The 25,341-nt window shown below is 38.2% G+C and overlaps 1 protein-coding gene across 2 annotated transcripts in view; it reads left to right on the forward strand.

The window, feature by feature from the left end:
• TAF2 (TATA-box binding protein associated factor 2) overlaps positions 1 to 25,341 on the forward strand; it is a 106,361-nt gene that overhangs the window by 34,679 nt on the left and 46,341 nt on the right. For both annotated transcript variants that reach the window (XM_075124957.1, XM_075124958.1), the window contains 8 exons: positions 3,364 to 3,449; positions 10,117 to 10,252; positions 12,502 to 12,656; positions 14,610 to 14,724; positions 14,867 to 14,976; positions 18,723 to 18,788; positions 20,711 to 20,963; positions 24,408 to 24,548. In XM_075124957.1, coding sequence (XP_074981058.1) covers positions 3,364 to 3,449; positions 10,117 to 10,252; positions 12,502 to 12,656; positions 14,610 to 14,724; positions 14,867 to 14,976; positions 18,723 to 18,788; positions 20,711 to 20,963; positions 24,408 to 24,548 — 1,062 coding nt within the window. The remainder of the gene's footprint in view (positions 1 to 3,363; positions 3,450 to 10,116; positions 10,253 to 12,501; positions 12,657 to 14,609; positions 14,725 to 14,866; positions 14,977 to 18,722; positions 18,789 to 20,710; positions 20,964 to 24,407; positions 24,549 to 25,341) is intronic.

Below are 25,341 nucleotides of genomic sequence, written 5' to 3' on the forward strand. Positions count from 1 at the left end.
TGAGGACAAAGTCACAAAGTTCAGCCACCAGGTTTGCCGTAACGTTATCGGGGATACTGTTCCTGACGGCTTGTAGTTCATCTTTTGTGGAATGTTGGTGTAGAGGGCTTCTACATCCATAGTGGCTAGGATGGTGTTTTCAGGAAGATCACTGATGGATTGTAGTTTCCTGAGGAAGTCAGTGGTGTCTCGAAGATAGCTGGGAGTGCTGGTAGCGTAGGTCCTGAGGAGTGAGTCTACATAGCCAGACAATCCTGCTGTCAGGGTGCCAATGCCTGAGATGATGGGGTGTCCAAGATTTCCAGGTTTATGGATCTTGGGTAGCAGATAGAATACCCCTGATCGGGGTTCTAGGGGTGTGTCTGTATGGATTTGTTCTTGTGCTTTTTCAGGGAGTTTCTTGAGCAAAGGGTGTAGTTTCTCAGTGGCATCAGAGGGTAATGGCTTGTAGAAAGTGGTGTTGGAAAGCTGCCTAGCAGCCTCTTGTTCATATTCTGACCTATTCATGACGATGACAGCATCTCCTGCTGGTAATAGCTCATCTTAAGTGATCACTCTCGTTACAGTGTGTATGGTAATACCCATTGTTTCATGTTCTCTATGTATATGAATCTCCCCACTGTATTTTCCACTGAATGCATCCGATGAAGTGAGCTGTAGTTCACGAAAGCTTATGCTCAAATAAATTTGTTAGTCTCTAAGGTGCCACAAGTACTCCTTTTCTTTTATCTCCTGTTGTTACAAGTGAAATACTTGATGGAAGAAATCTCGAAACAAAATATTTCTCTTAATCTGTTTACTTTTTGCACAGCCATTGTCATTGCTTCCCCTTTATAGTCCGTTTCCTTTCCCAGTAACAAGGGAGAAAAGAAGAATGTGATTTTTAAACCTCAGATATTGATACTGGAACTCAGATACAGGTATATTACTTGAATCTGCTACATCATTTTCTGGTGTCAGAGCTACCATTAGATCTCTCCTTGAACTATGGAGGTGACCCAATAGGGGCTCTGGTAACTTTTCATATAGCATCATTTTGCAAAATATTTGCCTGTTATTCTTTTAGGGCTAGATTCATAAAGGAACTTAGGTGTGGCAGTGCTGAGTGTTGCCATGCTTAACTTGTAGGTGCCTAGAAAATCACTGGGATCCACAAAGCCTGAATTAGGCATTCAGGCTTCCTGTATAATGAATGGAGAGGGTTAGGCACCTAAGAATGAGAAGTCACAAAAGTCACACACTATGGAGCTCCCTGCCTAAGCTAGCCAATGGAAGATGCCAAGGAGAGGGGGTGTCCTAAGATTCACCCCACTTTAGGGAGTTTGGCACCTAAATCCAGACTGGAGGGAGGCATCTTGGCATCAGGTGTCTACACGATTTTTGCAAGAAGCAGCAGAGGGAGGGGGTGGATGGAGGAGGACCTTCCTTATAACTTGTAGCCCAGTGACTAGGGTACTACCTGGGATGTGGGAGACCCCAGGTTCAAGTTTCCGCTCTGCCTGATGGGGAGAAAGGCTTTGAACAGGGATCTGCCACCTCTCAGGTGAGCGTCCTAACCACTGGGCTAGGGGATATTCTGATGTGGAGTTTCTCCTGTGGAACTCCTGTTCCACTTTACATAGATAAATAAAAAATGTCTTTGGAGCAGGGGGATTGGATCCTGGGTTTCCCACCTCTTGAGCGAGTGCTCTAACCAGGCTATAGAATCATTTTCCTTCTCTCTTTTTCGCGCCCAATGACTCTTTCATTAAGATCCCTGATCCGGTAGGAGAGTTCTGAGCCTGCTTGCTGGATCAAACTCTGCAGACAAGTAAAGCAGAGGAATGCCTATATTCCCATGGTTCATTTATCACACTAGGGCATCTGGACACTGAGAGTGCAGCTGCAGAGCACAGAGGGAGAAACAGAAGCACTTAAGGAGCTTTTACTACAAAAACTTAGGTGCTGAGTGAGTTTGGGAACTGACAGGGTTCAGCGGCAGCTGAGCAGTGGTTTTGTGAATCCCAGTGGGGCCTGGTTCTGGGTTTCAGGCGCCTAAAGTAACATTTAGGTGCCTAAATCCTTTTGTGAATGTAGCTCTTAGGCTGTAAAATTAAATTAATAAAATGTATTTGGTTTTGTGTTATAGCCTGTGTTTTGCAAAATACTTGTGTTTTAAACCAAAGCATCTAAAATAATATATCACCAACTTCTAAAGTGTACTTAATAATAAAAATGCCATTGACTTGCTGTCCTGTGGGCTGCCTCCATAATCCCAGAGGAATCCAATTGGTAGCTTTGACTTCACTGAATGATGCATCCTGGGGCATCACAAAAATGTCGAAGCCGGCCAATATGAATCTGGGGTGCTAAGATGAATCAAGGTGGACACTAGGATTTGTTATAGACTGAATATTCTGACCATGTTTCCTAAAAACTGCCTTATCATCTTTACAGGTGGAAATATTAGGCTTTGGTTATGCAGTAAGTTCTGCACAGGGTTCTGCCTAGAGAGAGCTCATGGTGAGACTGGCCTGAGTAGTTAAATTTTTGGAGAGAGGGAATCACTTCTCACATAACTCATTTACACAGGTTTAACTCTCTCTCTTTCATAGCTCCTTTTCAATACTCATTACTGTTTCATGTTGAATAATCATGTTTGCAAAGAGCTCTGAAGTTGTAAAGCACACTAGTTCAACCAAGAGATTTTGAAATGGTTATGAACCCTTGTGCTTTAGGGAATAAGGCAACCTCTAATTAATGGGGGCTAGAAAGAAAATTTCCCTGAAGATGTTAATTGTAGTTTCCTTGTATCTCTTTCTGAAGTAGCTGGTACCATGCACTTTCAGAGACAGGATGCAAGACTAGATGGACTGGTCCAGTATGGCAATTCCTATGTTCCTAGTGCTAGTAGTAATCACAGGTGATAGATTATTCTTAGTGGAAACGCAAAACCAATCTGCCTTGGAAACGAAATCACCTCTAACTCCCAGATACTGTTGAAGTCCCTTGCTTTTACTCATCAGGGGATCAGAGGAAGTTTATACTGTAGGAAAGTGAATAGCAAAGTTACTCTGTTATGTTATCAACTGAATATTAAACTTTAGCTCTGTTACTCAGTTCCACTGTTTTATTTCTGTTTGTGTGGATGATGGACATCTGTTCTTCATTGTAATCCTGTAAATATTGCTAGCTCTCTAATGCTAAAATATTGATTATGATTTTTTTCTTAATTGAATTAGTAAAATTACTTCAAATACATTTTCACTTTTTATTGTTCAGGTCTGAGGTTAAGAAATAATCACTTTATAGAACAGTGGAAAGCCCACTAATTAGCCTCTTCCGCTTAACAATATATACATTTTTTTATATCGTACTTTTTAGGAACTAGACCAAATAGTGGTATATGAACTGAAGACTGGTGGAGTTTTACTGCATCCAATATTTGGAGGAGGAAAAGAGAAAGACAAGTATGTTTGTTTAAACTATAAGTCGTAGGGTGTGGTTTTTATGAGGCCATTAATATATACTTTGGGTGTGTTGTGAGGCACAAGACCAAAGGCTGAAGGACTTCAGCTGCCTAAGGCATGTATTAACGGTCTCATAAAGTACATCGTGGGTGTAGTTTATCACTATTGTTTTATGAATCTCTAATTTTAAAACGTAGACACTTATTTTTATTGAATGTTTTTAATTCTGCTGTGAAAACCAGTTTTCATTACAGGGACAGGAGAGGAAAAGGGAGTAAAAAACTTAATTCCTGCTATTTTTACAATGATTTTTAATCATTTTTAGATTTTTAAACAGTATTAATGGAGAATTTGGTGGTTGGATTTGTTTTTCTTTGCTCTCTTGTTTCTGATATCACTTCTTGTTCCATTCACTCTTTTGATGTTGAGCTTTTGTCCTGTTAATTAGAAAAGTGAAAATTAAGTAGACCAGCTGTTAAGAGCCATTGATAAAAGTAGATGGGCTGGGCCATCTGCAGGAATGCTTTTCTGCTTTTGAATGTATGCACATCCAGATTTTATTTTGGTTTAAAATCAGAACTCATAGCCTCAGAATACCCATTTAATACCTGTACACTGATTTTAAAAAAAACAAAGAAAGAGAGGTTTTCAGAATGAGGGCTGGAAACTAACTAACAATCAGTTTCCCACCTCGGTGAATCCTTAACCACACAAGTCTGTATGGTTGTTGACAATCACAGAATCAGCTTGTATGTGTATTCCAAGCCATTATTCCACTTTGCCTACCTGCTCATGTTGGATTTTGCTTTAATTCAGTGCCCTGCTCTTTCACAAATAGCAAATCAGGCAAAGTAGTAATATGGTCTTACTGCACACGCCTCTGGAAAACAAGGCGTAGCTGGTGCGTCTAATTTTAGGCCTCCTGGTCTGGTTGATACCTTGTTAAACTGAATTGGGCGTGCTAAACTAGGACTTGACTTAGTGTTGTGTTTTTTTTGTTTTGTTTTGTTTTTTTGTTGGCAGCTAAAAGTATAACAGCAACATATTCTTCACTTCAGAGAAACTGACTTCAGATGAGTGGTGCTGGGGAAAGACACAGAAAAATAGATCAAGTTTTTTAAAAGCCAACAAACTAGGGATTGGATTTTGCTTTATGTTGTAACTTCGTTAGTTTCAGTGGATTTACTCTGGATTTAGAATTGTGTAACAGAGAATACCTTACCCTAAAATGCTTAAAATTGTACATGTTCCCAATACCTGCAGTGCTGAAGGCTGTCAGACACGTCTGTGTGCTTCCATTTGCACACTTTCTCTGCTTTCCTCATTGCAAAAAAGGAGTGCACATAATCATATTTAGTCACTTTTTTTTATTTGTTTCTTATTTTGTAGGTATGTTTTTAATGTTGCCTTGTACATAAATTGTCTTTAAATTGCTAACTTCCGTAAATTATGAATATTTCTAGTGGAGGGGATATTTTTATAATGAAAATTATGTTCAGACAGCTTTGCATTTTTTCTTGCCTCTTAGATGGGTCTGGGAGAAAGTTGATAGCATTTGTGACGGGCCTTTATTTCTATAATTGTTGAGAGGCAGACATCTTTGCATCACTACAGTCCCGTTTAAAGCCTTTCTGATCCCTGGTTAGGAATTAAGTGGACACCATCTGTATAAAAATGACATTTCTCTCAGAAAATCATAATAGATGATATATAATGCCCTTCATAAGAGTATCAGGTCATTTTACACCTCTGATATAAATTAAAGCAGTATTGCTAATCTGTTCCATTTTAATTTAATAACTAAAATAGATGTGGCTATCTAAATGTAGATAGGAAGCAGGCTCCATAATCATGAAACACTAAATAATTAAAAACATTGGCTCCAAATGTATTTCAGTTTGCATTTAGAGCAAAATCGTACATGGTTAGTGTAATCTCCGAAGACTCAGTATGATGAAGAGCCTTTGTCTTTGGTTGTTCAGCTCTGTCATTCTATGAAACTCATTAGGATGTTGGGGAGATGGGAAAAACTAATTAGACACTCAGTTCTCAGAGATAACTTTTGCATAAAGAAAATCAACCCTGTTATTCACAGGTAGAGGGACTGACTAGATAACTCACTTCACTCTCAAGCAATCTAATGAAGAAGAGTTAGGTTTTAGCACTGATGTTCTCCTCAACAGCCCTTTGGAATGTGGCCAAAATACAATTAATTTCCATAGTTATTTTTCAGTCATTTCAGTCTCCAGAAAAACCTATCTTTTGGCAAATACATGTAATTCACAAGCAGCAAAACACAAGTATTGCTAGCTACAGATTCCCTGGTTTTCTTTAAATCCCCACAGTTTGAAGCACTCCATGGGAGAAAGGAAACAATACAGTTCACTGCAATAGGGATGTCTGTTTCAAAGTGAAGCTGCATATGAATTAAATGGGTCACTTCATATTTTTTCACATTCACAGATTTTGGCCCTTCTTGGACAGCCTTTGACTGTGGGGTTGCTAGCTATACAGTGCTTAGCTGCTGCAAAAATGCAAGTAGATTGAAACAGTCTAACAGTTTCTTGGATATAAGAAGAAATTACAAAAAGAGCTGACTGTGTGCATGTGTGTGACAGAGAGAGAGAGAGAGAGAAACATGCAGACGCTGTACATTTATTAGGGGAGTTGGTCAGACTTTAAGTTTGACCTGGTGGTTTCCATGCCAGATCCTCAAAGGATATAGACCCCTGTTACTTATTAAAAATAAATGTGACTTGGTCTCAATTGTACACATTATTAAAATTTTAAAACTAAAATCAAGGAAACATATCACCAAAGGTAAGCTATTAATATTAAACTAAAAACAAAATGTTATAAGTAATCAAGTTAAGGTCAATATTGGATTGGAGTTAAATCATCAAATTAGTACAAAAACCAGTCAATCTCTATACATTCTGTAAAAGAGACTAAGAAGGTGGTTGTCTGCATATTTATAAATCCCAATTAAAGATTTTACCAAAGTCAATCAAACCAATAATTTAAAGTTTGTTAAATAACTTGTTTTTAGTATTAGGCAATCTACTGTCCTAACCACAACCTCGGAGCCAATTATAAAACTTTCTTCTCAAGCTTCGGTTTTTTATGTGGTGGCTAACCTTTATCCTCTCCTCCTCTGTCCTCGACAGAGATTATAATACTAACTTTAGCAGAACAACCTTGATAAACAGAAGTTTAACAAACTTTTATTTACCAGAAATTATAGATGACAATATCAAGTCTTTCAATACTTTCAGGTTCAAAACACAGTATAACAACTGTCTTTATGAGACAATATTTACGGCTGTTTAAACTATGAGCACTTTTTCTTTCTGGTACCTTCTTCATGTAAACTTTATGGGTGAGTCACAATTCTTGTGTCACTGATGGGTGCCTACTTTTGTCTGGGTGCTGCTAAATCCATTGGGTGTCCCTGCCTGATAAATAGGAGTCTCTCCAATACTAATTTAAGCCACAAAGTCTGTGTACATTTGAAGGAGATGGGGATTCCTGGCTCCCCACTCCCGAAGTTCTGTTAGTATAATTCCTGATTCACTACCTGTGAGAAGGGCAGAGGTTTGGAGCACAGAACATTTCACAACTAACTTTGGGGCTTACCAAATCTATCCTGCCCAGCTGATATGATGGAGCGTGCTACCTCCTTGCAGGCACTGGACATCGGTGAATGACCTTCTTGACGGCAGTTTCCCTGACGCTTTCCAGGAGATCTGCTTGAGGGTGTAGAGCTATTGTCTGCTGTCTCTCAGAGCTGCCCATCAATTGCCTAGGAATTCCTGCTTTTAAACCTTTATTCCACCCGTGACGTAACTGATAGGGGCAGGTCCAGCCAGGCCTACAGCAGCTCTTTAACACCTTATCACTGGCATGTGGTTTATACACCTGTTACAGGACGCCCTCACAGACATGCATACACACAGCCACACGTTCACTTTCCCATCTTAAAAATAAAGAAAATAAAAGGCTAGTGTGTCTTCCAGTTAAGTTCAAGGCAAAAAATAGGGAAAGGAAAATAAGTTACTTAGGATAACAGGAAGTTTGGGAATTCTTCACTTCTCACAGTATTCTGGGCTCTTGTAAAGTAGGAGCTGAAACAACAGACAAGGAGCCAGATGATGATCTGCTGGCCCAGCACTTCTTGTTAGTGGGCCTCCTTCAGGTGCAGGGAGAGACTGGTCAGAGGTTGCAGTGGCCTGACTTTCTCTCCACAACGTGAACAGCCTAGGTAGGAGATTCTGGAAGGTGAATGTTTCCTCGAATGGATGTTGATCCAAAAGGTGAGGCTTCTCAGCCTAGCCCTTGAATTTTTACGAATTTTGCTCACTCTGCCTTGCAGCTCCCCCTTCTCTGCTTCCCAAGTCTGGAAAAAAAGGTGCAAGGGCCTACCTTGAAGCCATGCAAGTTTGAATAGGTCATCGCTGGGAAGCATTAACTTGGGAAAGTTTAAAGCAGCAATTTAAGAATATTCTGTGTTTTTCATATCACAGAGATTGTTGGTCTCTGACCAAAAAATAAAATAATAATATAAAAAATCCAGATACATAAGACCACTTTTGAGGAAGTTGGCATGATCTCATCTGGGTCGAATGTCTTCAGACATGTCACCAGTTTATGGAAAATTCAATATAAAACACCTACAAAAATAACTAAAGGGCAAAACTCTAGCACAACAAAACCAGTCACTGAACGTTAATTCATCAGCCAAACAAAAATAAATTCAGACTTATAAAATTTATCATCTCCAGTTTCTTCTCTACTAATGGAAAACAGGCAAATGTTCTTATTTTTCTCACAAATAAGGCAATTACAGTAACTTTTCTATTTTTGAACTGAACTATAGATCAGGCAACTTATTTTTAAGAGTTATTTTAAATCTTATCAAGAAGAAGTCCATTTAAAATATGTCTGTATGCCATACAAGCTATTCTCCTCAGAGGGGGAATCTGCAGATCATGTGCATTATGATTTTAAACCCAACAGACACTGTGAAATTCAGAATTAGTTATGAGAACTTTTAACTCTATTTCTTGTAGATGTTATCATAAGGCCTTTCATTATCTGATCATATAGTGATGCAGTGTGATATTTTATTTTCCAAATATTTAATTTACAAGTATGATTTAATCCAGATTTTTGTTTAAATTCCTCTTCATCTTCAAGGGCAGTGTCAGTGAGGGTGACTAATTAATAAAATGTTCTAACCAAAAAGTACACTGGAAATTTTAGGCCTGTCTCAGAGCAACTTAAAAGCAAGTGAATTTGAAAATATGATTACTGACCTCCACTACTTTGGGACATATCATGTACCTTGTACAGGAGATGCCAGTGTGCCTAAATACTGAAGGTGTTTTTAGGTTTTGCTATGCTTTGATTAGTAAACTTTTATTTATTTTTAAATATCTTAAAAGGATTACATTATTCTTTTTTAATTTATTTGTACTATCCAAGTGCTGAGGAGCTCTAGTCATGGACCAGGACCTTGTTGTGTTTGGTGCTGCACAAAAAGTTTTATAATCAATGTTTTTTTCATTTTATTAAAGTATAATAAAATTATATTCTCTTGAAACATATTGAAAGTTCTTCCATGAAAGCATTTTTTAAATTGTATTTGAACAAACATCAACTTTTCAACCTAAAAATAAATGCAGAATAGTGGACTTAGAAATGGAAGGAGACTTCTTATACTAATTTCTGTTGGCCAATTAAATTACATTGTTAATACAGTATGTAGCTTGTTCACGTTCATTTTAGCTATTTTTGACGGTAAAATCTACCTGAAACAGTGTATAGGGTAAGGGATGGTTTGCTGCAATTCAAGACCAGTGAAATATTCTTTAGATATTATGCTTTAAACAAAAATTCTTTTTCTAGCTATTTTACCATCTATTAACAACAGCCTTGCTGCAGAGATTGGCTTTCAAATGAAACTGAAGTAAAATAAGTGAAATCCATAGAAGGTCAACTAAGTTGTTCTCCTTTGTAGAACAATCAGTTGTATGCTTTCCAAATAAATGGTTTCAGAGGAACAGCCGTGTTAGTCTGTATTCGCAAAAAGAAAAGGAGTACTTGTGGCACCTTAGAGACTAACCAATTTATTTGAGCATGAGCTTTCGTAAACAACTGATGAAGTGAGCTGTAGCTCATGAAAGCTCATGCTCAAATAAATTGGTTAGTCTCTAAGGTGCCACAAGTACTCCTTTTCTTTTTTCCAAATAAATGTTTGTTTAAATATATAGTAATTGCAATCAAATTACTTTCAAATGAAGGGGGAACCCCCCCACAAAGATATGAGCAATTCTCAGTAGTCTGATGACATATACCCTTTCCACACTGGTTTTTATTGTTTAAATTCTTACTTGACAACTTCATGTTTGTAATATTACTGTTCAAACTGTAGTTTATTCTCATTTATTCTCTGTACTCCTCTATGTAATATACATACACCTATCTTTACATTATAAAAATTGTAGTCTTTTTCATAAATAAGCCCATGATGCATTGTCATCTTAAATAAGTAGAAACAATATGAATGTATACTGCAATCATCTTGTTTATCAGTAACTGTTGTGAGCTTTTTGCCGTAATATTCAGAACAGAAAATACATTAAATTATTTTGGTTTAATTTTTCAGCCCTGCATCACATCTGCATTTTTCGATAAAACACCCTCACACACTGTCCTGGGAATATTACACTATGTTCCAGTGTAAAGCCCATCTTGTTATGAGATTGATAGAAAACAGGATCAGTATGGAGTTCATGCTACAAGTAGGTGTTTAAATTCTTATATGAGGTATATTCAACTTTTTATCTTTAAGTACAATTATGTTCTGAAAGTGACTTTTTAAAAATCATGTTGGGGTTTCGTGTTTGCTTGTGTATCAATAACTTCGAGATAAAATGTGCTCATAGTACAGGTAAACTGGATTATAATGTGCAGGTTGGTTATTGCCTTCTCAGATACAGCTAGTAATAAAGGTTCTGAACCCCAAATTATCTCCTCAGTGACATCTTCACAATTTCATTGCCTCCAGTAGAGTTACTGCTTGAAACATAGTAAGCAAAAAAATTTTACACAAAAAAGAGAACCAGCAGGGTTCTGGCCTATGTTGGATTCCTATCATTATCATAACTAAATAATAATAATTAGAATGCAGCTTCTTTGAAAAGTTAAATATTTGTGAGATTTCCAATTCTCTTTCGATTTTATGATTTTGTAAGAAAAAATGTGACACTGTTAATAAAGGGAGAACCAGAACTCTGAAAGCAGTATTCCTCTCTTGTCACTAGAGATGTAATTCTCTTAATTGGTATAATGATAAAATATAGGACAAAACATGCAACTCTAATGGCTCTTGTTTAAACTGGAATCACAGCAACCTATACTATGTTCCTTCATACAGTAATCAGTTGGTAACTTGTCCTTTGTAGTCAGTGTAAAAGAAAAGTCAACCCTGATATGCACTTTAAATACAGCAGTTTACTGTCCCGAGAAATAAATTCAGTAGCTTGTTTTACGATAGCCTTAGATGTTAATCTTCTTTTATAGCAAGGTATAATTGAGTTTTTAGTAGACTTTGAGTCATAACACAGTAATGTAGTACATGAGTAGGGCCCTACCAAATTCACAGCCATGAAAAATGCGGCATAGACTATGAAATCTGGTCTTTTTTGTGCTTTTACTCTATGCTATACAGATTTCATGGGGGGAGACTAATGTTTCTCAAATTGGGGGTCCTGACCCAAAAGGGAGTTGCAGGGGGGTTGCAAGTTTATTTTAAAGGGGTCACAGTATTGCTACCCTTACTTCTGCGCAGCCTTCAGAGCTGGGCGGCCAGAGAGCGGTGGCTGTTGGCCTGGCACCCAACTCTGAAGGCAGTGCCCCGCCAGCAGCAGTGCAGAAGCAAGGGTGGTAATACCATACCATACCATGCCACCCTCACTTCTGTGCTGTTGCCTTCAGAGCTGGGTGGCCGGAGAGTGGAGGCTGCTGACTGAAGGCCCAGCTCTGCAGGCAGCAGCGCAGAAGTAAGGGTGGTAATATCATACCACACCATCTTTACTTTTGCACTGCTGCTGGCAGTGGATCTGTCTTCAAAGCTGGGCTCCCGGGTAGCAGCTGCCACTCTCCAGCTGCCCAGTTCTGAAGACAGCGCCGCCACCAGCAGCAGCACAAAAGTAAGGGTAGCAGTACCGTAACACCCCCGACAGTGTCTTTGTAACCCCCCTACAATGACAACATCATGAAATTTCAGATTAAATAGCTGAAATCATGAAATTTATGATTTTTAATATTCCTATGACCATGAAATTGACCAAAATGGACTGTGAATTTGGTAGGGCCCTATACATGAGATATAATCATAAAGAATTTTTTTTATAAAGATGCACATATAACTAGGTAAGTTAGTTATTGGAGAATGCATCCTTAGATGTAAAAGGGAGGTAAAGAAATCATATGTATTATCATATTTGTGTAAAAGAAATGATTGCTGTTGATGATAGTTAACCTCAACTGTAAGCTCTCAAAGTATTTATAGTCTTGTGCTTTAGAAATGCTTATAGCTAGATAATAGATACTGAAATACATTTCTGCATTCAACTCCATGTAAATTTATTAGAAAACTGCCTGTTAAAATATGCCTGATGATGAGTGATGAGCAAAGATAGGAAAGGGAGAAATAGTGTGTAACTTCCTTTTGTCCCAGGGCTAAACATTTTATTTGTCAATAAAGATAATGCTGGCACTGCAGCTGCCTTTGAATTAGGCCTACCCTCTTCCCAGCAGCATTGTTTTTACCCCATTGTCTCTGCACTCTATCTGCAAATCCCAACTTCAGGTAGCGACAAGCTAATGAGTTTCTGAAATCCCTTTGTTTTGAAAGGGATTTTTTTTTTTAAGGTAAACGTTACAGAAGGAGCTGATTGGCATTAATGTTGCCTGAAGACAATCAAGGTAAAAAATTCATATAATTCAGTATTCAAAATATGTAAAATGAATTTTTCTTTCATTTTAGGTTTTCAACAAACTGTTGAGTCTGGCCAGCACTGCCTCGTCTCAAAAGTTCCAGTCTCACATGTGGAGTCAGATGCTGGTTTCCACATCTGGATTTTTGAAATCCATCTCTAATGTCTCTGGCAAAGACATCCAGCCTTTAATAAAGCAGTGGGTGTATCCTTTTCATTCTAGTTCTGGATTGTTAAAGTGGAGAAGAAATGTAGCTTTTTGTTGGCACTATTAAAGGAATGTGCAGGAAGATATGAAATGCCTAAATTTTTAAGAGTTAGAAACAAAGGGATTAATATTAAAAATAGGCACAAACGACTTATTCATATTCCTTTCATAGTGACTTACAGTATGCTGGCTTTTTCTGGGTGCTCTTTGCTTTTCAAGACTGGAAGGAGTTGCAGTATTTGTCAGTTTTACCAGTAGTGAAATTACTATAAAGAAGTTCAAGCGCTCTCATGTAATTAAAGGTCAAACTATACTATAGGGATCCAGGGGCATTGCCATTAGAAATATGCTAAAGTCTAACGTGGAAAATGCTATAGTCTGGTGCATTTTCAGATGTGATTTCCAGTAAATCACTGTGGCATAAATAACCTGGGGTAGCAGATTGATAATAACAGTACATTTTTTAGATCAAAGTGAGCCCTAATACTAGCAGAAATTTAAAAATAATTTTTTATCTATTTTCATTGGTATTTTAAATGAATATTTTATGGCTGCAGCAAAATCAGAGAGACAAAGTAGTTGAGGTAATATCTTTATTAGACCAACTTCTGTTGGTGGAAGGGACAAAGTTTTAAGCTTCACAGAGCTCTTCTTCAGGTTTGGGGATGGTAACCAGAGTGTCTAATCTAAATATAAGTTGGGACAGATTGTTAAGTGTAAGGGGATCACACATGCCATATGGTTGTGAATAAAATAAAATAGTTGTCACACAAACTAAAACTATTCACAGAAATGGTTAAACCAGTAGCTGCCTGAAATACAAAACTGGTGGAGATCACTATTCATATTCAATTTTACTGACGGTGACAAACCCAAGAACACTACCATAATGACCCAGATTGAAAAGCTTCTAGAAAATAGATGTTTTATGTGAAATCTGGGTAGAAAACAATAAACTATAATCTCTGGTCACATTTCTCTGAGTTTCACTTGGCCAAAACACACAAAAAATCAATCCTACTTACTGGTGGTGCTCAAATTGAGAGTCTGGCCTTCCTGAAGAGAGACCCAGTACTGCTAGAGCAGTGGTCCCCAAACTTTTGAGGGTCACGCCCCCCTTTCCCCCTCTCCGTGTCCCCCCTCTTTCCCCCGGGCTCGGGGGGTGGGGGGGAGCCAGGGCCAAAGCTTGGGGCAGGGGCGAGAGCAGAGCTGCAGCTGGGCTGCGATGGGGGCTGGCAGCTAGGCCTGTGGCCAGGTGCGGTTCCACTCCCAGCCTTGCCCCCAAGCTCGGCCCCAGGCCAGGAACAGAGCCGTGGCTAAGGCAAGGGGCTGGTGCTGGCCCAGGAGCGGAGCCGCACCAAGGCTGGGGACGGGGCCAGGCGAGAGGATGGGAGCTGGGGACGCAGGGGCAGGACCAGAGCGGAGCTGGGGGTGGGAAGGGGCTGGGTGGCATTTCCTCCCCAGCCCCTGTGGGGGCTGGCCCGGGCCACTCTGTGCCCCCCGTGCATTCCTCCACGCCCCGCCAAGGGGGTGTGCCCCACAGTTTGGGGATCTCTGTGCTAGAGGAAGTGCGCAAGGACACCTGTGGAAAATGGTATGAAATAATACGGCTTTTCATTATGACACTTCACAGTAGTAGGTATTCTGTCTACAGTTCTTTTTGTTGCTTTCTGTAATCTTGTTTTCTCTACCAGCATATAAAAATCTTCAATAAGACTATTTTAAAAAATATTCCTGAGATCCTCCCTTTGCACATGGCTTTTATCTCCCAGTGATGGGACTGAAGGGAGCCCAAAATATTTTCCCCTCTCCACTTTTCTTTGAACCTTTTTATGCTGTGACAGTCAAATACAAATCTAGTGCAAAATGTGAGAATGTAAATCTTATAAAAGTTATTTTTATTTATAAACACTATCTGTTGTCCCTCAAGATTCCTATACAATTTATTAGGGATCAGAGTGGTGTGGTCAAATTTTATGGCAGTTTTGCGTTTAATAGAAAACGAAATGTATTGGAATTGGAAATAAAGCAAGACTACACTTCTCCTGGGACCCAGAAATATGTGGTAAGGTCCATTTTCCATAGTTTACAACACTGCTGATATGCATTTATCTCTGTACGCACATTTATAAACTTTAGGTTTATATTTATATTAGACAAATTCATTTTTATTAGTCTAATAATTAAATTATCTTAATTTTCTTCAGGGTCCTCTTAAAGTGACAGTCCAAGAACTTGATGGATCTTTCAACCATACGTTGCAGATAGAAGAAAACAGTCTTAAACATGATATACCTTGCCATTCCAAAAGCAGAAGGTAAGAATTAGAGCTACAGAATGCAGATGTTTATAGAATGTATGTATAATAATGTCCAGTACAATTAATGGAAAATGTGAAATCTAAATCTTTTAATACTTCTTTTTGTAAATGTTGATAATCTTACTGTATAATTTACCAATTTTGTGATAATAGAATCATAGGCCAGAAGGGACCACCAAATCATATAGTCTGACCATCTGTATATTACAGGTCACCTATAGCAACCAGCACCAATTAACTCAACAACCAAAATTAGTTAGACCAAAATATTACAGCCCACAGGAGACTATGCTGTTGTGTGCCACAGGCAGAGAGCAGGAAGGGCCGAGGTGCAGTAAAGCCTGAGGCCTCCATAGTGGCAGGGAAATGATTAAGTGAGATATACCAAGATAATCCTGGCAAGTGACCTGCACCCACACACGGAAAGTGAAAAATCCCAAAGGTCATTGCCAGTCTATCCTGAGGGAAAGTTCCTTCCGAACCCCACATATGGTGATCAGTTAAACCCTGAGCATGTGAGCAAGAACCAGCTAGTTAGGCACCTGAGAGAGAGACTGCTCAGTGCCAGTTTAGAGCCCTGGCCTGCTCCATCCAATGTCCCATCTCCAGGCATGGCCATCACTGGTGCTTCAAAGGAAGAAAATTAAAAAAGAGCAATCCAGAGTATATTCTGGTGGGGGGACATCCCTTTCTGACTGCTGTAGGTGGCCAGCTGAAACCATGAAGCATGACGTTTAGGAACATAAGATGAAAACCAGAAGTGAGCCCTATGGCTGCCAAGCCCTGCCCCCTACCATCACAAGCAACCCCATCATATAATCACATTCATAAATTTGTCCAGCTCCCTCTTAAAAGTAATTAAGTTGTTTGCCACTACAACTCCTATTAGGAGGCTGTTCCAGAACCTCACCTCTGATGGTTAGAAACCTAATTTCAAGTCTGAATTTGTTCATGGCCAACTTATACCCATTTGTTCTTGTGCCAACGTTATTCTTTATCTTAAATAACTCTGTGGTAAATACCCTCCCTGGTATTTACTCTCCCTTTATAGAGAGCAATCATATCTTTTCTCAGCCGCCTTTTTGTTAGACTAAACAAGCCAAGCTCTTCCAATCTCCTCTCATAAGATAGGCATTTCATTCCCCTGATCAGCTTAGTGGCTCTTCTCTGCACCTGTTCCAGTTTAAATTAATTACTCTTGAACATGTGTGACCAGAGTTGTACACAGTATGCCAAGAGGTCTCAGTGCTGTGTACAATGGCATTAATACTTCTCTGTCTCTACAGGAAATGCCTTGTCTGATGTAGCTTAGAATCATATTTTCCTTTTTCACAGCCATGTCACTTTGGTGGCTCATAGTATCCTTTTTGTGATGAACCCACATACCCAGATCTCTTTTCTCCTCTGTCGCTTCCAACTTATGAGCCCCCAGCTTGTAGCAGAAATTCTTATTATTAGACCCTTAGTGCATGACCGTGAACTTTGTGCTATTGAATTTCATTTCATTTCTGTCACTCCAGTATTCAAGGTCATCCGTCTCTTCCTGTGTAATATTCAGCTCCTCTTTTTTATTGAGATTGCCTCCCAACTTTGTATCATCAGCAAAATTTCATTAGCACACTCCTACTTTTTGTGCCAAGCTCATTAATAAAAATATTGAATAAGATTGCTCCCAAGACCTATGTTTGAGTAACTCCACTAGTAACCTCCCTTGAATACAGTAATTCACCTTTCAGCACAATCATTTGCCTTTTTCCCTTTAGTCAGTACCTTATTCACTTGACAGTTCTAGTACCTGATCCTCATCTTCTCTAATTTTACTAATAATTTCCCATGTGGTACTGTATCAAATGCTTTACTGGAGTCCAAGTACATTAGATTTATCTAAAAAATCTAAATCTAAATTTATCTAAAAAATCAGTTATTTTCTGAAAGTAGGTTAGTCTGGCATGGTAAACCCATGTTGCATTGCATCCCTTTACCTCCTTGAATTTAATTTTTTGTTCCTTCACAATTTGTTCTAATTGTTAAGGAAAGAATAATTGCATAGTACTGAGGTCAAACTAACAGGTCTGTAATTGCCTGGATCACCTTTTCCCCCTTTTTTAAATATAGGTACAACATTATCTTTCTCCAGGCATTGGTAGATGACTATTCTCCCAAATAGATAGATGTATTAAAATCCTTGCTACTGGACTAGCAATCTCATGTGCCAGTTCTTTAAGTATTCTGGTATGGAAATTACTCAGTGCCCCCAACTTGAGTGCATTAAGTTCTTTGAATTCTTCTTCCACGTCAGCTATGGTAATTTTCATTTCTAGAAGCTCATTTCTATCAGCCATACTGACTTCATGCACATGTTCCATATTATCTTATTGAAAATGAAGGCAATAATAATATAATATAATTAGCAGACATATCTACAATGTGTCAAAGAGAGAAAATTCAGAGGAAAAAGCAGAACCTGTCATTAGCACTACATTCACAGGTAATCAGATACTAAGACTTGACAACAAATTTCCAGTTGTTCATAAAGTTCCTAGGCCTTGTAAAAATCTAAACAGAAACTTGTTTGTGTAATATGGAAGAGTTTTTAGTAAATTTTAATTTCTTTATGAATTGCTCAAAGAGAAATGGCTCTGAATGGGAAATCTCCCCAAGAAAGAAGAACAGAAACAACAAGAAATAACTCAAGTCAGACAACTGGATTAAAAAATATCATATTTTCCCCTTCCCTAAAATTATCAAGACTGTATTGATTAAACTGATGAATAAAACAAACCAAATACCTCCCTATTCAGATTGTCTCAGTCTCCTAAAAAGATTTTTTTAAAATCACTTCAGCCTCAACTTTGCAAAGATGTATGTGTGTACTTAATTTTAAGCATGTAAGTACTGTAGTCTTATTTAAAACAGTGGGTCTCCTCATGTGCTTCAAGTTATGTGAGTAAGGGTTTGCAGGATCTTAAATGAGTCAGAGTGGGAGAGAAGGGGAATTAAGTAACTAAAAAAAGACCCTTCCCAAAAATCATTTATTTTGGAGTTTTACAAAAACTACGAACATGCATATGTACGCCATGATGTTACCCCACCTTCAGCAAAACATAATCAAAATACACAATGAGAAATTTTAATAAACAAAGCTAAAATACCTCTTCACGGAAGTGGCATCACTGATGGGGTGTTGTCAGGACCACCGGCAGAGAGGACTTTAGAAAGACTGAAGTATAAACCCATGACACAGTGCTTCTCAAACTATGAGTCGGGACCTCAAACTGTGAGTCGCAACCCCATTTTAATAGGGTTGCCAGGGCCAGCATTAGACTTGCTAGGATCCAGTGTTGAAGCCCGAGCTCCACCCCACACCCAGGGCAGTGGGGCTGGGGCTCCGGTCTCATCTTTCCCCACCCAACGTGGTGATGCTCGGGCTGTGCCCCTGTCTCCCCCTCCACCCAGGGCTGCAGGGCTCGGACTCTGCTCCTTCCCATCCCCTGGGTTCATGTATTAGTTGTGTTGTCAGAAGGTAGTTGTGGTGCAATGAAGTTTGAGAACCTCTGCTATAACATAATGGTGTTTTTAATAGGTACACGTACTTTATCTCAGTTTTCACAGTGATCACATATTACACTTAATCCTGATTTAAACATGTTATATGTTGTTATATATAGAGAGAGAAAGAGTCAGTGTAGTTATTCTTCATTTTTAAGGTCTAGCTTAAATTGTATCACTTTTTTAAAACACAGAAATAAGAAAAAAAAGATTCCGTTAATGAATGGAGAAGAGGTGGACATGGATCTTTCTGCAATGGAGTAAGTTGGTTTGTTGAAGACAAAGGGACATTGTCTCCTCCATGCTTACATATAATTCCCTTATTAGTATTAATATATGCCGTAGGCATTTTTTAAGGTTTTGGGTGATAATATTTATCTTTCAGTTCATAATTGCTGTTTATTCCTGTAATCCGTATCATTTTTATATTTGTCATTGTTTTTCAATATCTGAGGTTTTATTTTCCTAGTTGGGGATAGTTTAGGAAATTCTTATTATTCTACTATAAATGGGTAGAGTAATATGAGCCATTTTTGTAGAAAGCTCAAACTGGGCATGATAATCTATTGGAATAAATGAAGATGTTCATTCCTGTGCATTTCTAATCATATCTCTAAACTTAGTTTAACAATAAAATTTAAACAAGTATTTAATAAAGAAGTGTTAATTGCAATTTTAGTTTTGCAGTAGAATTTGTTGCCCTTGCATTAAACTTAGGGAAATATTTGATGGAGCTCAGTGAAGGCCATATGAGTACCTGGATGGATGGATCTATCTTAGATGAGTTCCTGAAATCTGGGATTCATTTATACTTAATCCATCTTGACTGCAAATTAATTATATACAAATGTTTTGTACTGAGACCTATATGCTAAAAGTATATTTATAAACTCTTGTATTAATTCACTTGGAACTATCTTGCTTCAGGGAAGCAGGGTCAGTTCTTGCTGTGAACAAATGCCCACTGTTTTCTCTGTGAGTTTGAACTGGTTTTGTTCTCTGAACTACTGAAGGTGTTGGCAACTTTCATGTACTCCTGTGCTGATGAAGGCCAGTGGTCCATTATTGGTAAACATTGTCATCACCTCCATGAAGGAAGGCAGATTGCCTGTTACTCTTCAAGAGAATTAGGGGTAAAAGAATCTGATAAATTAAGCCTCGTTTTTGAACATGTGATCTAGTAATGTAAATTTATAGAGGACGTTTTCATTGGTGAATTTTTTAATGAATAATTTCTACATATTAAATACACAAAAATAATTTGACAAATAGTGCAGGTATCATGTACAAAAGAAGAGATGATCAAAATTAACTGTAAATGGTTCTGATCATTTATGGTCATGTGGCTAGGGCACTGCACAGGGACTTGGGAGCCCTGAGTTCTGTTCCTGGATCTGCCAGGGTGTGTGCTTGGGCAAGCTACTTCACCTCTCGGTGCCACTGCTTTCCCTCTCCCCAGAAGTTATACAAGCTAATAAATATAAAGATGCATACATTAAGAGCATGAGATATGCGTATGTTCATTATCGATAACCTCATCCTCCTCCTGTGCTCTCTCCCTATCCTTTGTTTATTGCTGAGTGTCATCATCTTGCTGTGTTATTGACTTTTACATGATAAGCTTCTTGGAACAGAGGCCTTTACTGGCCTGTAAAGCGTTATATATGGCTACAGTGCTATATAATATTGTATTGGAGGAAAACACCCTTTTGGAGGGCACCACTAAATAATTTAATTTGTGGAAATGAAATATGGTAAATGGAACCTTTTGATTCTGGGTCACTACTTTAAATCCTGTGTAGTAGTACTTATGACTTGGATCTTTTAATAGCTTTAGGTGTCTGTGAAATGAGCTGGTGATCCCTGTCAGTTTCCACCATGATAGTTCACCACTTGTTAAAAACCATCAGTGCCATTCTCTCTTATTGGCCATCTTGTGGGTGGTCTTAGCGTTGTTCAGCCATGCCAGATACAGTCTCTGAGGAAAGAGAATTAAACACATCAAGACTATTACTTATTTTGCTGTTACCTGTCATATGGCTAGCAGTTTAGCATGTTTAATAGTGGTTTAGCATTTTTATTTATTTTTTGTTAATTTACAATTAGCTGAGACATCATTTTTATTTACTATTGTAGGCTTACAATGTTTTAAGCTATGAATGTTTTGTGTGTCTTTTTTTAGTGCTGATTCTCCTTTACTCTGGATTAGAATAGATCCAGATATGTCTGTATTGAGGAAGGTAGAATTTGAACAAGCTGACTTCATGTGGCAATATCAGCTTCGGTATGAGAGAGATGTAGTTGCACAAGAAGAATCCATTTTGGCATTGGAAAAGTTCCCCACTCCAGCATCACGACTTGCCCTGACTGATATACTAGAACAAGAGCAATGTTTCTACCGAGTGAGAATGCTGGCCTGCTTCTGTCTTGCAAAGGTGAGATCACATAGCATAGAAATAATGAGAGAAATCTGCTAGACATTGTAAACATTTGAAAATGAGTCAAAAATCATCATAGTTCTTAAATTGGCTTGATATCTGGCCTGTTTAAAGTGGTTTGCCAAGTATTTTTAACATGACTGATTTGAAAGGAAAGCTTTATTATTTTAATCTGTAAACGGAGACTGCAGAAAGCTTTCATAATAATTGTCAAAATTGAGATGTCAGACATTTAAACCACAAGGGATTTTTCCAGATTTCATTAAGTTGCAGAAATAAAAGAACTTTTGTTTAAAAATTTTTCAGAGAGCCAAAATTTATTTTATTTTGGTGGGAAAGTCCTTGGCCCTTCTTCTGAGAAATCTGGTGAAGTGGTGAATTTCACCTTTATAGCATGAGAGAGACTACTATGTGCATTCAGATTGTTGCAGTATATATCTTTAGGTTGAGTGATGAAAAAATAAATGTAATGTTAGTCTACATTTGAAAATTAAGAATCAAATTGTTGACTTAAAAAAGGCCGGGGAGACAGTTTGGTTACAAAACTAGTAAGTACTAAAGGAGTTCAAATAAAAAGCAAATTGGATATCACTGGAAACCTACAGGTAGAAATGTAAAAAGAGTGAAAATTAAAAAAAAATCTTAAACATAATCAAGGAGTAGCTGAATGTTTTCTGGTGTGTAATAGATTAATTTCTCTGAACTTCCTTTCTATCATTACGAGAATGTATACAATATATATCTGTTTGAAAATATGTTTAAGTAGCATTATTTTCAAAATCAAAAGACTTGTGGCAACGTATTTTAGCATCACAAAATACTAGCACAAAAAATAGAAGTACACTTTCTCCATTATGTACTGTCATTGATACAGTCAGTTTCTGACTCGACAGTGGCGTGCATATTTATTGGAGTGCTCTGAATGAATTCATTATGAAAAACTCAGTATGTCTCTTGCTTAAAAGTGAATATTAAAAATTAACATCTTTGATAGCATCTTCCCTCATTTCATTTTTCACTTTAAAAACAGTTTATTATACTGAACACTTTTATCGCAGTATTGTTTGCTCCTGGTAAACAGAGTAAATTCTGCTGAGTGTAGCTATATGAACAAATTGATGTCCATGCAAGTGGTAGGTGTTTCACAGAAAAGACAGATCCCAGCCCCCAGAGAGATTATAATCTAAATGATTTGACAGACAAGTGAGGCTATAACATAAACCAGACCGGAGCATGGAAGAATATGATTATGGATATTTGGTTATACAGTTACTGCACACATCTTGATTTGTTTGTGTATATACACTCACACATATATACATATAAATATGCATATCGTCATAATTTTTAGGGGATGTGGCAGAAGAGGTTTTTTCATGAGTTATTTGAGTTAGGCCAGGGTGAAGGTTTGACATGTAGATTTTGAAAGGATATTCTAAGTATAAAAAGACAAAATGGAAGAAGGTACAGATGTGTGAGGCACTTTGAGTTTGGCATCCTTGATAGTGGAAAACGCAAAAGGAGACCAGATCAGAGGTGTGTAGGGACTTAAAAACTAGGGAAAGAAATTTGAACGTCCTCTGCAGCATAATGAGAAGTCAGTCAAATGGAATATCGAGAGAGAAGACATGGCTGAAGCAATGGTTGAGAGAGATTTTGGCTTGAATATTTTTCATTGAGCGATTGGTGATGGTGAAGATAATAATTGTTTATTAGTATTCAAAATAATTATGTTGCAGGAGTGCCCAGAGTATTCCATTGTGCTAGGTGCTATTCAAAGACAAAGGTAGCCATGGTCCCTATTAGTCCAAAGAAGATTACTGTCTAGTAAAGGGCCAAATTTTATATTAAGGGAGAGGAGGTGATTACTGTAGTTAAGGAAGAAATATGCTTAGGGATTGACAGCAGGAACAGAAAGGTCAATTCTTGTTAAAAGTTGTAAGGAAAAATATATTGTTGGTTGAATATGATGTGAACAGTATAAGTTAGATGGGAACATTGAAGCTGTCCTAGAGCTTTTATATATTCCCTGAAAGTAGAAATAACTCGAGACAAGCTTCTTACCTTGTGGTTTGGAAAACTTGGTCATTCATTTAATTCATGCATGCATGGAAGATTTCCACCAAAGGCCACATGCAAACTATAGCATGTAAATAGAACAGAGAAACAGAAAAAGTGGCTAAGTCAGTGACTGAGAAGGTAAGAAATTAATGTGACTAAGTAAAAAAAAATATAAAAAGATACTAAAGATACTGCTGTTGGCTCAATTTAATATAGATGATCTTGGTCCTATAGATCGGGGTGGCCAAACTTACTGACCCTCCAAGCCACACACAACAATGTTCAGAAGTTTGAGGGCCGGAGGCAACTGCCGGAGCTTGGGACTTCAGCCCTGCTCCTGCTGAATTCATGAGCCCTGGCAGACATGTCCCATGGGGCTGAAGCCCCAAGAACCCCTCCCCGCTGGGCAGAAGCCAGAGGAGACAGAGAGGGTCATGTGTCCCTCCAGATTTTTGCTAGGGTTTGCTGACCCCGCTCAGTCACATGGTGCTGCCAAGCCCTCTCCCTGCATGGCAGCTGCTGGAGACAGCAGCAAATAGCTGGGAGCTGCAGGGAGAGCAGATGCTTTTGCTGCTGCCTCTCCTTGTGAAGCTAAAGCAATGTCCCCTCCCTGAAGCTCCCAGCTGTTTGCCGCTGCCTCTCCACGCAGAGCTAACACCTGAGAGCTTCAGGGAGGGGCCACTGAGGGTAAGAGGGTGGGCATGCCGGTGGTGCTGGTGGGGAGACTCAAGCTATGGGGGGAGGGGTGAATCTTTAAATAGTGTCCCCCAACTCTCAGCAGGCACCAGTCATCTCTGGCAGAAGTCCCTATTCCCACCACCCTACCACAAGATTTGCCTGACTGCAGTCTGCTCATAGTCCATGACTACAGCTAGACAGGAGCCTGAATTGCCTTTTACTCTTGGGGTGGTCCTTTACTCTTGAGGTGGTTGACGCGTGGTTGAAATCTAGGTTGAGGTTATTGGCAGGGTAAATTTGGGAAGTTGTTATTGCAAATGTCTCGTCCATAATTGGCTTCTGTAGAGACAGAAAATTTGGCTTAATGAACAGAAAATATTTGTCTAAAATATAAAAGGAGGAAACAATTAAAAACAGAAATTGATCGTGCAATGGTAATTAGTTGCAGACTTCCTATAAGTAAAATGAGTTCCACACATTTTAGTTCCAGTGCATAGAAGGTATGTTGGAGATGATATTATATTGATAAAAATATGTTTCTGTTGAAAAGAGTATGCAAGCATATGGAAGAATGCTGTTCATTCTGTCCAATTATTGTATTTTTTTTTAATTATTGGAAACAAATATGTGTGTTTTTGTTCAGCCTATGATAAACTTGCAGAGGTGGTGGTAATGTGCCTTCCCTTCCCCCTAATTATATAGATTGCAAATTCCATGGTAAGTACATGGACAGGACCACCAGCCATGAAGTCACTCTTTACCCGAATGTTTTGTTGTAAAAGTTGTCCAAACATTGTGAAGACCAACAACTTCATGAACTTTCAAAGCTACTTTCTGCAAAAGGTAAAATATGTTTTCTCATTGTACTTTTTAAAGATATGTCAAAGGAAGAAGTTTTTTTCTACAAGTGACAAATTCCACAATATAAATAGTAAAAACACTGTCTGAGCCACAAGCCAAAATCACTGGTTCTCTCCACAATCTCAGTCTGACTGTATCTAACTTTGTTATGCTGTGTCTGTTCCATTCTTGTCAGCAGACAGTAATTTGAAAGTTATAACAGTTCTTCTTTCTGAATAGCTAATAGAGAGCAGGAATCTTTTAAATTTAAAATATATTTCACTATTCAGAACCAAGTATATGGGCATAATAGAGGAAAATGTTTTGTGAGTATGTGCAAACGTAATCTTACACAGAACTTATGTTTTTAGTTACCATTGTTAAACAATTTTTGTTCCTCTTACCTAAAGTTAAATATTCATATTATTTGTCAGCTGTTTTTTGAATTAATTGATGTCCAAGAATCTCTTATGACAAATATTATTCAAAAGTCATTATTATGGAATCTGAAGTTGTGCACTAGTTAGCCTGCAGAACGGAATAATCTTTTCACTGTTGCCATTTGTTTTCCCCTCTCCATCCTATGGTTTGTCAAACCCACTTGTTGCATCTAAATTTAGATTCTAAACTTCTCAAGTCAAGGACTGTCTTTTATACTGTATATGTACAGTGCCTACCATAAAGGTGCCCCAATCTTTTGAGGCCCCTCCTTGCTATTGTGATAAAAATAACAACAATTGAAATGATTGACAATGATTTCCTGTCAAGCTCTGTTTTTAAAAGAATTGTGGGTTAT

Source organism: Caretta caretta, chromosome 2, assembly GCF_965140235.1.
Source record: "Caretta caretta isolate rCarCar2 chromosome 2, rCarCar1.hap1, whole genome shotgun sequence".
NCBI lineage: Eukaryota > Metazoa > Chordata > Testudines > Cheloniidae > Caretta > Caretta caretta.